This window comes from Octopus sinensis, linkage group LG4 (assembly GCF_006345805.1).
Source record: "Octopus sinensis linkage group LG4, ASM634580v1, whole genome shotgun sequence".
NCBI classification, from domain to species: domain Eukaryota; kingdom Metazoa; phylum Mollusca; class Cephalopoda; order Octopoda; family Octopodidae; genus Octopus; species Octopus sinensis.
The window spans coordinates 74,267,958-74,282,532 of NC_043000.1; the positions used below are offsets into that span (position 1 = coordinate 74,267,958).

General features: G+C 38.0%; 1 protein-coding gene across 4 annotated transcripts in view; it reads left to right on the plus strand.

The window, feature by feature from the left end:
- Window positions 1-14,575, plus strand: part of LOC115210632 (condensin-2 complex subunit G2) — a 201,634-nt gene that overhangs the window by 99,610 nt on the left and 87,449 nt on the right. For all 4 annotated transcript variants that reach the window (XM_029779278.2, XM_036502154.1, XM_036502153.1 and 1 more), the window contains 2 exons: window positions 2,125-2,222; window positions 5,726-5,857. In XM_029779278.2, the coding sequence (XP_029635138.1) occupies window positions 2,125-2,222; window positions 5,726-5,857 (230 nt within the window). The remainder of the gene's footprint in view (window positions 1-2,124; window positions 2,223-5,725; window positions 5,858-14,575) is intronic.

A 14,575-nucleotide genomic window follows, 5' to 3' on the forward strand; every position in this document is an offset into this window, starting at 1 on the left:
TTTGAGCTGTCTGGATCCTCGTAAAGAACAACGACAAAGGCCAGCCGCTTTGTATAACAAACCATTTGTTTGTCCAATCTGTGGATTTGTTTGTAAATGTCATAAGAGCTTAAACAAAAATATGCATTAAATTCAACAGGAGAATCCATGACATGCACACGCATACACACACACACACACAAACATATATAAGTTTCCTTGTCTATTCTATTCTTCCCTTATCCGTCCAATCTTTTGGAAGAAGAGTGAATACTCAAAACCTTAAGGACATTTCCTTTTTTAACCCCATTTCGTGAGTGTCAAACTAATACCAACTTTGTGTTTCTTTTTTATCTTGATTTTATGTTCTTTATTGTGACCTTTTAGCTATATATGTGTGGTGTGTTCACATTATGTAATAGTTGTATATGACTACCACTGTCATACAAGCAGTGTCAGTCGTTTCCAATAATCTGTGAGAACATATCTGTCTGTAGGGAAATATTACCTTGCTTAGAAACGGCTGAGGGTTGGCAACAGGAAATCTTCCCTTAAACTCCATCTAATCCATGCAAGCATGGAAAAGTGGATGTTAAAAAGATGATAATAAATGTTTAATTGGAAGGTGGGTACCATTTATGCTAAAAGCATTGCCTTTGTAGAGTAATGCTTTATTTCTTTGTTTGAGCATTATATATCTAGTTCAATGTTATTAAAATTTGATCCATGGACACATGTTATTGATTTGTATGGATGTCATCCACTGCACCCTCAACAGGAGCAGTGAATAACAATGAATAACAAAGGAGTGACTTATCTTTTGATACAGACACAACACAGGCTACACTTTCAGGCTTTTTGGATAAACTTTTCAGGAAAAACCCAGCAGGTTCACTATTAATTCCGTAAAATATTTACAGGTCTCGGTAGTAAATTATATTCTATTGATTAAGAAACCAATGAGTTTTCTAAAAATTTTCATTTAATGTTTTTGAATTCAACAAAAGTATCTCTAAATAAGAGTGTAATGAATCAGTTCCTTCATTCCTAATCTCCCTTGCTCTTCATCATCATCATTTAGTATCTGTCTTCCATGCTGGTTTGTGGTGGACAGATTGACAGGATTCAACAAGTCAGGAGACCACAGTGATCTCCAATGTCTTCTTTGGCATGGCTTTTTATGACTAGATGCCCCTTCTGATGTGAACCACATTACAGAGTGTGCCTTGGCTCTGGCTTGAGGGAAGGCCACCAAGTAACTTGCAACTTCTCACTAGAGTTGTAATTTATTTATGAACTTCTTTATAATAGCTGTTCATGAAAGAAGGAACTAAGATTTAGTTTAGAATAAATAAAACTGTTTTTGCCTATGTAGAAAGTAATTCAGAAGTATTTTCCCTATTCTAGGGCATAGGTTAGCAACAAATGGAAACTTATTTTTTTGTGACAATAGAGTTAACCACCAAACTCAAGTGTACACTCTTTGTCCCTTGAAATTAATTTCTCCTCCAGAAATAACCAATATGTAACTTCAACATTTTTAACATTAGTCCAAATAAAAACTATTATAAATATCCATCTGGAGAATATATCATTAGATTATAAATCTGATTAGTCTGGTAGTATGTAGAAAAAATCTTGTGTTTTGATAGACAATGTGCAATTTTTTCACTTATATATTATAAATGAGGGTTTTATTATATTTTTATACTTGGTAAAATATAAATAGACTGCCAAATCAGAATCTTTTACTTTGTTAATGGAGAAATTCATCTTACTGATGATGATATACTTTAGTTCTAATATCAACTTTTATTTTTAAAACTTACATGATTGAAATTGTTTTCAACAACTTTACTGCATTTTCAGTCATTTAAAAATTTTTCCAAATAGGTTTTAAAAAATTATATTTTTAAATATTTTTTGTTTCTTTTTTAAGAGTTGTGAGTGGGTGGATAGGAGGGGGGCATTACTTTATTTCTGAGACCACGTTACAAATGTAACTGACAAGATATTTCGTTTTTCTTTCATTATTAGCATATTTTAGAGTGATTGTTAGAATTTTATGGTTGAAATTAAAGTTGAAATTATAAATGAATTATGTTAGAAAACATGCTATAACTTTTTTTTCTGTTTTATTTGTAGTTTCTTTCATTGTGTTATTGTGCTCATGTATTCTTCGCCATGTACGTGATAAGAAGCATGCTAATGATGATTCCATTCTTGACAGTGAAATGCCTAAGGTAAATATCATCTGACGTACATAAAATAATTCTATGTTTCATTTAAATTTTAAAGTAATGATGAATTTAGAATTGTTTCACAAAACAACTATATCCCATTTCTTTATATATATATATATATATATATATATGTTTCTTTTAAGTTCTTGCATAAATCTGTACAGGTAAAATCAGTGAAATGTAAATAAATTAAAATTTGTTTAGGTATCACCATGTATGAATTATTAGTTAATGGTAAAAGTTTCATTCAGTGTCTTCTATTACCATTAACATTTTGCATAGTGGTTACTTTGCAAAACCCACTGATTCTTGTAATCAACAAGAATCGTTGGGTTTTCAGTCATGGGGATAATTAATTGGGTCAGTTAATTGAATGGATGTGTGTTGCATTCAAGAAGTAACGTGGAGGGGAGCTTCAGCCAAGTTCCTCACAAACAAAAGCATAGATATAAGTTTTCTAGGAGAGCAACAGTGATGGGGTAGGCATACTTCTAGCAGAGAAATGGGTCAATAAGGTGATTGAGGTAGTCACAGTGTGCAATAGGGTACTTAAGCTTAGACTAATTTTGCAGAGTAGTATAGCAACAATTAGCTCTGCTTATGCATCCTCCTCCAACTGGGTCTACCAAAGTAGGTTGGAAGAAAGATAAAAGAAAAGCAGTTTATTAAAATGTTCAAACCTGTTCTGAAAGGAAATAACAGCAATAATATAACAACCAGTTAATGTGGATTAAAAAATATCTCTAGCATATAAATATAAACAAGTTACAGAATATCAGTATGCTTGAAAGTTGTAGGGGCGTTGCACAAGCCAAATAGCATTACACTGAACTGCCACAAACTCCGTCCATATGAAAATATGGTCTTCTCCCTATCTTTTACAGCAATCTTGATTTGATGGTGTCCTGCTTTCATATCCAAGTAGAGAACCATCAGGCCCCTGCTAAAGCATCATTTCTTGGCAAAGGATATGCATCTTTCATTGTCACTTCATTTATCACTCTATAATCTACACAGCATCTCACTGTACCATCTTTCTTCTGATTCTAATATCTCTTAGTGACCTATCTTGGGCCACTAGTGCACAATGGTGTGCCATCGTGCATTCATCCCAGACAATAAGTATAGTTTAGAGTAGAACTTCCGCCGTTGGTAATCGTTTTCAAATATTACACATTTGAGCATTGCTGAAGTGAGTTTTCTTGAGTACAAATAGAGGCAGTTTTCTTTGTGGCCCTTCTTTGCATGTTCTTAAGAAAGATCACAAACTGTGTACTGTTTCATGGAACAAAAAGGGGTTAATATGATTTTGGCCAGAAATCTTGTTTTCAAAATTATAATTTCCCCACTTCCTGCCAAAATTTCCTAATTTTTAACTGTTTTTCGAATTTTGTTTTTTATGCACGTGGAAAAATACAGAGATTACGAATGTTGGAAATATAATTTATTTTTAAAAATTTAATTTTTCTGAAAGAAATACTGAATGTCCCTTCCCCCACCTTGGCCACCCATTGGCTACCCACTCTTGGACAAAATGCAAATCTCCTGTATGGAAAGCATAGGAATGTGAGTAAATTGAGGAAAGAAATAAGTGTCTGTGTGTGGGAGGTATGCAAATGTTATCTCAGACATGCTAGAAACAACAGGTAAATGACAGGGTTTTTGAGATAACTTCCTTGTAAGTTTAAATGGAAGATCAGCTTTTGAAATATGCTCCTCACAAACAGGAACAACAGAATAGGAAAAGGTAATTTCCATAGTATTTGAGCTGTGATATAGCACACAGCAAAAAATAACATAATTCATTCAGAATTTTAACTCTGTGTGTGTGTGTGCATGTGCCAAAGGAAGTTATTTTTGCATACCCTTCTTAATTCCAAAAGAAGGAAATGTAGTGAAATTGTAATATGTTAACAGTAGAAGGTCTCCATACATTATAATGAGAAATTGAAAGAGAAAGATAGTGCCTAATTTTTCACATGCATGAAACATGGGACAAAAGTGAAAATGACCTAAAAATTGTACGACATGACCTAATTTCGGAGGTTCTCAGCATCTCCTTCTCTCCCCCTTTCCCCCTCTTTTTGTGTCACTTTCTTTCACCTTCACCTGTAGAACATACAGTATCAATTTTATGCTGGCTTTCTTTCATTTTCAACTATAGAACATACATAGGGTATGAAACATCAGATGTATGTACATGTATATGAAATGGACGTGTGTATGTGCAAGAGAGATAGAGTGAGTGAGTGAAGTTGTGTGTCGTAATGATGGATGTCTTTTAAGATACACACTTATATAGAAAATGTGTTGATATATAAAATGCTTTATGATAGTTGAGTTATGGAAAAGATAATAATTTTAAATTTTTGTAATGGAAATATGTCAATGAAAATAAAGTTTAGTTGGTAGTGGAAATAGTACTGAATCTTTTGATACCCAATATGTCAAAATCAGCAACTCGGTTTTGGAATGCATCAGGAACATACATACACGCACACATACAAACTCTCTTTTATAATTATAGATATATACACCGGGTGCGTAAGATATTTTAGGACAGATTTATGTCTATAAAAAAACATATATAAGAGATAACTTCATTTTTTATCAAAAAATGCTGTAAGGATGAAAATAAACCTTCTTTTCTATAATGTTATTCAATAAAGCCACCTTCAGCTTCAACAACTGCTTCTTTACGAGATCTAAATCATCTACAGCTTCAATCAAGTGGTTCTGTTTCATTTTGGACATTACTCTGACTATGGCAGCTTTCAAAAAATCTTTGATGTTATGGGTGTATTCATTGACATCTCTCTCAACAACGCTCCACATGTAATAGTCCAATGGGTTAGGATCTGGGGAATTAGGAGGCCTAATTTTGGTGGTTATGTGATCATGAAAATTTTCAGATATCCATTCCTGTGTTACTAGAGCCATGTGTAATACTGCAGAGTCTTACTGAAACACATATGGCCTTCCATTGCATATAATGTTTATCCATGGCTTAACAATTGTTTCCAGGACCTCAATGTAGGCGGTAGAGTTAACTCTAAGGCCTTGTGGGGAAAAAGGAGGCATCACATGTCCTTCATTGCTGACAACCCCTGAAACCATAACAGTTGCAGGAAATTTTGTATGCATAACACTTGGTACTTCAGAAGGATCTGTCATTTTTTCTATTAACTTTTTGATCTCAGTCGAAGTTTTCTTGTTTGAGAAAAACCAAGTCAAATCTTCTGCTGAATTTTTCAGTTTGTTTAAGAGCCTTTTAGATTTGATGTAGTGATTTTCTTTTGCTTTTTTTTTTTTTTGACAAATTGACCTTTCCGCATCATATAAGACTTAGATCTGATGTGCTTGTGGACAATATTTCTGATTGTTCCGTAGTAATGTTATAAAATCCACAGTATTAAGAATTTTATCTGTTCTACTTCTAAATTTAATCTTAAAAGCAATAATTAGGAAAATGTATGACAAATTTGAGTTTGCTTTCTTTCAAGGACAAATCCAGTGATTTAGAAGAGGACTGTGGAAATGAAGCTGTGTCTTTTGATTTAGAGAAGAATATAATTCATGGCTTTCTGGATTCTATCATTATATTGTGGACTGTGATTGAACCAGAGTTTGCTAAGGTATTTACTTCAAATTATATTTATAAAAACAACATTTTAATGACTTTTGTTCAGTAAATAATGTTTTAACTTGTTTCTAGGAAATCAAGATTTACTGAAGAAATATATTAAAAAAAACAGATCACAGGAATCTCTCTTGAATGAATTTTTAAAAAATATTTATTCATCTTGATCTGTTAATTCAGCTGTCATTACAATTTTTTTTACTTCATCTAACTGTTAACCGGCATTTTCACTTCCATGTTTTACTTTTCATTTCTACATCAATCAGGATTAGCTGGTGCATTCATTCATGACTTGTTAAACATATTCAATTACTTAACCCTTTCGTTACTAACCTGGCCGTAACCGGCCGAAAAATTTTTTGGTACATTTGTTTAAACACGTGATTTCACTTTGTAAATAGTTGGGTTATAGTATCCGACATTGCTTGACCTGATATCTCAACTCAGTGAATTTTGGGAGATTTTTTTCCACATTTTTTCCGGCATTGACTTTTCTTCAACTTTGAAAATGGATAGGAGTTTCATGTTATCAAGCATTGATTCCGAATTTAAAGCTTTTTCAACAGAAAATAGGGAGATATCGAGAAAAAGAATGAATGAGGTACAAAAGCACATGGTGTACAATAATTAATAGGATATTCTTTTATCTGAAACCGAAAGCAGCGTTTCCAAAGAAACAAAGCGGCGATGGCGACAGCAAAGACGATTTTACATTGGAATGAAGTAAAAAAACTTTAAAAATGTTTTTATTAGCAATTTTTCTGAGGAGATAGAGTTTATCTATAGTCTTTCTTAGGGAGCAAAACCATTAGACTTTTATTTTTTTCAGTATGCTTGTTTGAAGCGATCACTTCGGAAACAAATTTACGCAAATTGTAAACAAACACAAAATGGGGGATCAAAGTTTGGAAAATTTGTGAAACAAATACTGGGTACTGCTGTGGATTTAGTTTTTATACAGGGAAAATAGTATTAGTCAGCATGGCTTAGGGTACGATGTGGTCTGGACTCCAAATCCAGGAACCATCCCTCCCTCCCTCTCGCTACACTATATGCCTATCTATCTATCAGCCTTTTTCGTCTCTTCATCTCTAGCCCATGGCTGCCAGTTCACGAGGGTGTCTTCCCTCTCTTTATCACCATGTGTCTCTCTCTCTCTATCGACTGCTGCTCGCCTGTCTCTATATATCTTCACTCTCTTTCACCCCTACTTCCTACTCCCCCCCTCCACAACTTCTTCTAACCTATATAAACCAATGCACGTTGCTTGAACTTTCTTATTGACTTCGATACCCTGACTAAACAAAACAAGATTCTTAGAAAATGAGTAACCCCCGGTGAGATTTTTAAGGTTCTACCTGCCACCTCTTTCATGTATTTTTGCGAGTATTATCATCATAAACCCTTAATACTTTCTTGTTCTGTTTTTCCCGTCTTAATGTCGATGTCCTTTCGTCTTAACCCTAGGTGATGCATTTCTTAAATTTCCAACATAGTTTTTCACTCATGAAAATTATCACACGTACACAGACCTTGTCTCTAATTTCGTCTTTCTCCAAATTCAGGAACCATCCCTCCCTCCCTCTCGCTATCTATCTATCGGCCTTTTCTGTCTCTTCATCTCTAGCCCATGGCTGCCAGTTTGCGTCAGTGCGCCCGCCCTCCCACCCCCTTCACCTGAACCGGAAGTCTCTCTCATCTATCACGTCTTCCTTGCTTGTCCCCCATGAGCACCTAAAGGCCTTCGCCAACCCCACCCCTACTATATAAGGTGATCATACAGTGCAAAACACGATAGCTTAGTGTATGCAGGTTGAACTTATCAAGATCATTGTTTGCTTATGAATTCTGCCAAATGCAAGCTCTCTTTTCAGGTACATGACGCCACTGTCCCCCACCCTGGGGTCTCTAGGGCCCATACCTCCCACACCCTCAGAGTTGGCACTCTCAACGTTGGCACACTGAAAGGTAGGTCTGGTGAGATTGTTGAAATGCTTGAACGTAGATGTGTTGATATGTGCTGCATCCAAGAAGTAAGGTGGAGAGGAGGTTCTGCTAGGTTCCTCACAGGCAAAGAACACGGGTACAAGATTTTCTGGGCAGGGAACACTGATGGGTTTGGGGTCGTGGGTATACTTCTAGCTGATAAATGGGTAGATAAGGTAATAGAGGTAATCAGAGTAAGTGACAGAATACTTAAGATTAGATTAGTGCTTCATCGTGGATTAGCAACCATTATATCGGCCTATGCCCCTCAGGTGGGGCTACCCGATGGACAGAAAGACCGATTCTATGACATCCTACTGCAGACTACCTCATTGACAAACGACAGAGACCTTCTCTTTGTAGCTGGTGACTTCAATGGTCACATTGGATGACATGCTGGGGGCTTCCAAGGTGTACATGGGGGCTATGGTTATGGTTTCCGCAACGAGGAGGGAACCAGGCTGCTGGAGTTCTGCAATGCAAATGATCTTATGGTTTGCAACACTAACTTCAGGAAACCTACCAGCCACCTAGTCACCTACCGATCGGGCCGACATACCAGCCAAATTGACTACATCCTTGCCAGGAAAAGGGAAAGATGGCTGCTTATAAATGCCAAAACCTTCCCCGGAGAAGAATGTACCCCACAACATAAACTGGTAATTAGTGACTTTAGGATCAGGACTAAGAGGACGACCAACATGGAGAAGAAGGATCTGGAAGCTTAAAGATCCTGTGAATGGACATAGACTTAGGGACATATTACTTGAAGCCTTTGCCAAAGTAGAAGGGGATAGAGCTTCACATGGGGTAGAAGACAACTGGAGGTCTCTGAGGGACAACCTGCTGAGAGCCACAGATCAGATCTGTGGCTGGTGCAAAGTCCTCTCTTGACCCAAAATAACGTGGTGGTGGAACAATGTTGTAGACAGGGCTATTAGAGAAAAGAGACAGGCTTGGAAGGACTGGAAAAATGGTGGTAGCAGGAAATTGTATCAGACTACCAAAAGAGAAGCTAGGAGACAGGTTTATTTAGCCAGAGGGAAAACAGATAAGAAAAAATTTGCCAATGTTCTGTGCCCTGAGGACCATAGACTTGAGGTATTCCGTGTTGCAAGACAGTGTGTGAGAGAGAATCATGATGTGGTAGGAGAGAAATGTGTTCTCATGGATGATGGTTCACTTGCACTAAATGAGGATGCAAAGAGAGGGGTTTGGAGACATCATTATGAGAGGCTGCTAAATAAGGAAAATGAATGGGATAAAGAGAGTCTACCGAATGTCGACCCAACAGAGGGACCAGCTATCCGAGTTGACAGTTCCTTAGTAGGTAAGGCAATTAGTAGCATGAAGACAGGTAAAGCCCCAGGCCCATCAGGAATTACTGGAGAGATGCTTAAAATATCTGGTAGTGTCGGCTATAGCCTAGTCACCTGTATAGTTAACCAGGTGATACACGAAGGAGTCATACCCAATGACTGGTTTAGCAGCATAATAGTCAACTGCTACAAAGGTAAGGGTGATGCTTTAGATACAAATAATTACAGAGGTATCAAGCTGTTGGATCAGGTAATGAAGGTTACGGAGAGGGTCATAGCCCAACTGATTAACCCTTTCGTTACTATATTTCTGACCAAAATATGTGTTTCAATTAATTTCTAACGTAATCATAAATTTAGTCTGGTTTCATTAAACAACTATAACTTTTTTATTTATCAATATATTAATCTGATTTTTGGAAGATAATTTAATGAAACGTTCTCAACCAATTCTATACTATAATTTTTGTCACAAAGTGACTCTAATTGCAGGTAGATACAGGTAAATTCAACAAAATATAAAATTATTAAAATTTCTGTTCAAACATCGCTATAGAAAATAGGTTATTAGCTAATATTCAATTGGGTATACAACAAAATTTTACGATAGAATTTGTTATTCTGGGTAACTTTCTGATACCCATAATATTTATGGCAAAATAGTGTTAATTTCATTTAAGGTTTGGTTGGAAACCACTAACTATCCTTTCTTTCGCTTTGTTTACGTTTAGCGTAACGGTTCGTTTCCGCCGTAATGATTTCAAATAGGCTCATTCGAAAAAGTAAAAAGAAATAGTCTAAGGCTTTACTCTTCTGGGAAAGTCTGTGGCTTGGTCCAGTTTCTTCAGAAAAATCACCAAAAGAAACAGTTTTTAAATTTTCACTCCATTCAGGTGCCAATTCGTTTTCTTTATTGCTGTTGGAGCTCTCGGATTCACAGTTTTCACTTTCGGAAAATGAAACATCAGATTCATTATCAAATACCACATGCTTTTTTTTTTCAGTCATAGAGTTAGATTTATGAAGGTCTTCAGTAGAAAATCCTTCGAATTCTGACTCGCTGCTTGATATAATGAAATTCGTATCCACTTTTTGTCAGAATTACAAATTTTGAAAACACAATAGGAACAAATTTCGGAAAAAAATCTCCCAAAATTCACGGAATTAAAATTACACTTCGATTTTTGTACAAAACTGTAGTTGAGCTGTTTACGAAATATAATACGTGTTTTCACGAATGTACTAAAGAGATTTGCTCTGATATTCTCATTTAAATATGAATAGGTAAATTCGGGCGGGTTTGGGCGGTTTGGTCACATTAACCAAAATTTTTTTCGGGTGGCTTTGGGCGGTTTGGTATCGAAAGGGTTAAGGAGAGAGTCAGCTTGGATGAGATGCAGTTTGGGTTCGTGCCAGGAAAAAGCACCACTGATGCCATATTTCTGGTGAGATAGCTGCAGGAGAAATACCTAGCCAAGGATAAGCCCCTGTACCTGGCTTTCATTGACATGGAGAAAGCCTTTGACAGGGTCCCCCGATCCCTTATCTGGTGGTCAATGAGGAAACTAGGGATAGATGAGTGGTTAGCGAGAGCTGTGCAAGCCATGTACAGAGATGCTGTAAGTAAGGTGAGGGTTGGCAACGAGTACACTAAAGAATTCAGAGTAGAGGTAGGGGTTCACCAAGGTTCAGTCCTCAGCCCCCTCCTATTTATCATAGTCCTCCAGGCAATAACGGAGGAATTCAAGACAGGATGCCCCTGGGAGCTTCTCTATGCTGATGACCTTGCTCTAATTGCTGAGTCACTATCAGAACTAGAAAAGTTTCAGATGTTGAAGCAAGGATTAGAATTGAAGGGCCTTAAAATCAACCTAGCTAAAACCAAAGTCCTAATATGTAGGAAGGCAGGCAAATCACAAACGCCTTCAGGTAGATGGCCCTGCTCGATCTGTAGAAAAACTCTATAAGATGCACCAAGTGTAAGCTATTGACACATAAGAGGTGCAGCAATGTCAAAGGAAAGCTAACTGGGAAGATAGATTTTGTATGTGGCAGATGCTCAGGAGCAATAAACACTGAAAATGCTCAGAGACCAACTTCCGCCACATTCCAGGGAGAAAAACTAGAAGTAGTTGATAGCTTCCGTTACCTAGGTGACCAAGTCAGTAGCGGGGGTGGGTGTGCTGAAAGTGTAACTGCTAGAGTAAGAATAGCCTGGGCAAAGTTCAGAGAGCTCTTACCTCTGCTGGTGACAAAAGGCCTCTCGCTCAGAGTAAAAGGCAGACTGTATGATGCATGTGTACGAACAGCCATGCTACATGGCAGTGAAACTTGGGCCATGACTGCTGAGGATATGCGTAAGCTCGCAAGAAATGAAGCTAGTATGCTCTGATGGATGTGTAATGTCAGCATTCATACTCGACAGAGTGTAAGTACCTTGAGAGAAAAGTTGGACCTTAGAAGCATCAGTTGTGGTGTGCAAGAGAGACGTTTGCGCTGGTATGGTCATGTAGCGAGAATGGATGAAGATAGTTGTGTGAAAAAGTGCCACATCCTGGCGGTTGAGGGAACCTGTGGAAGAGGTAGACCCAGGAAAACCTGGGACGAGGTGGTGGAGAACGACCTTCGAACTTTAGGTCTCACCGAGGAAATGACCAGAGACCGAGATCTTTGGAAGTATGCTGTGCGTGGGAAGACCCGGCAGGACAAGTGAGACCATAACTCGTGGCCTCTACCTGGGACATAGCCAGCCCACTTATGCATACCTTTCCTTCTTGTGACACAAACCCTACTTGTAAAGACCTGTTGAAGCAAGTGAAAATCGAAATCGAAATCTTTCAACATCAATGGAAATTGTAGCTGAGATACCAGTGCCGGTGGCACATAAGAGAACCAGCCGAACGTAGCCGTTGCCAGCGCCATCCGATTGTGGCCGGTGGCACGTAAAAAGCACCATCCGATCGTGGCCATTTGCCAGCCTCGTCTGGCACCTGTGCAGGTGGCACATAAAAAGCACCCACTACACTCTCGGAGTAGTTGGCGTTAGGAAGGGCATCCAGCTGTAGAAACACTGCCAGATCAGACTGGGCATGGCACAGCCTTCTGGCTTCCCAGACCCCAGTTGAACCGTCCAACCCATGCTAGCATGGAAAACGGACGTTAAACGATGATGATGATGATACCATAGCCAGGGCTGTATATTATTTTTTGACCGATTTCTTTAGTTTGGTCAAACTTGCGGTAGATTTTAGGTGGATTCCAGTATTTCAGTTTATTCCACCTTTATGGTACACCTGTTCAGTTGTGCATTAAATTCAACTGATGATCTAGTGATGTGCACAATTCTTCTATATCAAAATTTTGCTGCATACCCAATTGAATATTAGCTGATGATTCATTTTCTATGGTGATGTTTATACAAAATTTTAATATTTTTACATTTTGCTCAATTTACCTGGATTTATATGTAATTAAAGTCACGTTGAGACAAAAGTTATGCAATAGAGTTGATTAAGAACCTTTTCTTTAATTATGTTCCAAATATCACATTAATATCTTGATAAGTAAAAAATTTACAGTTATTTAATGAAACAAGCCTAAATTCATGATTATTTTAGAATTTAATTGAAACTCATGAGGGGTGTATTTTGGTCAGAAATATAGTAACGAAAGGGTTAATATGTTGTGTTTGTCATATTAACTAATACTGTAGCAGACTGGAAAATCTAAAACATAGTCAGTCATCAAATTTATAATGTTTCTCCTTATGGTGGCACAAATTAAAATAATTTACTGTATTCCAAGTCATCAAGTTCTGAAAATGACATGAATATTGAAATAAACACATAACTTTGCAAGCTTTTGTTAAGCTCCATTTAAACCTGCACTTTTTTTTTACTTGCTAAGTTGGAGGAAGGGGAAGTGTCCATGACCTTGCAGGCCCTCCAAGACTAGTGAGAGTGATTTCAACTTCCCCAATGTCAAATGGCCCGAAGGTCTCATACTCTCAGGAATGAATCATTGCAAGCAAGTACAGGTGGAGTCCCTGCTCAACCTCACCAATGCCTTATTCATGGAGGAAGTTGTAATCAAACCAACTAGGGCGAATAACATTCTGGATCTCTGCTTCATGAACAATATGGACATCATTCATGATGTGAAAGTGACACCAACATTAGTCTCGGATCACAACATAATAGAGCTGTCTACGTTTGGGCCGAAAGTAACCAGAGACATACAGCCTAAGGGAAGCACCCAAAATCTCTCCAATCTGAACTTCCACAAACAGATTGGAAATCGACCCAAAAAGAGATCCTCAGAGAGGACTGGCCGGAATGTCTCTCCACACCAGACATTGACATGAAACTAGAATGTTTCATGTCTTCTGTGCAAGCCGTATGCCAGAAATATGTCCCAGAGCACAAGGCCAAAACAAATAGGAGCAAGATTCGAAGAGATAGGAAGATCCTCATGAGATGATGGACGAAGGTTGCAAATCATCCCAAAAGTAGTGAAACGTCCCGCCTAAAAACAACACTGATGGAGATTGAAAAAAGGCTGTGAGGGAGAAAGCAGACAAAGAAGCCTGGGTTATAAAAAACATTAAATCAGACCCAAAGGCCTTCTTTCATTACGCGAAAGAAACAGTCTCAGTGCACTACAAGATAGGACCCCTCCTCCGAAAGGATGGCTCCCTCACAGACAGTCCAACTAAGATCAGTGAGATGCTAAATGACCAGTTCAAAAGTGTCTTTACCATCCTGTTGGAACACAGACAAGTGAACGAACCAGTGGACTTCTTTCCAGCAATCCTCCTCAAAGCGTGTAAGCATGCCTTGGCAAAAACCCTCAAGATTCTCTTCCAGAGCTCTGTTGCGAATGGCAAGCTACCAAGCAAGCTGAAGGGGGGAATAATATGCCCAATACATAAAGGGGGAAGTAGAGCAGATGCCAAAAACTATAGGCCTATCTCTCTGACTACACACATCAGCAAAGTCATGGAACGGATAGTCAGAAAGAAACTAATCGCATTCCTTGAGGAAAATAACTTGCTGAGTGATACCCAGCATGGTTTTCGACGAGGTAGGAGCTGCCTGACCCAGCTCTTACAACATTATGACTGGGTGTTGAGGCAGTTACTCAACAAATCAAATGTGGACGTAATCTACCTTGATTTTGCAAAAGCTTTTGACAAGGTGGATCATGGTATGATATGCCACAAACTGCGTGACCTCAGCATAGCTGGAAAACTTGGAGTGTGGTTACATGACTTCCTGAAAGATAGGAGTCAGGCAGTAGTGGTTAATGGAGCCACCTCTATGAACACACAAATAGTGAATGGTGTTCCACAGGGCACTGTCTTGGGACCACTGCTTTTTATAGTGGCCCTCTCAGATATGCCCTCAAAT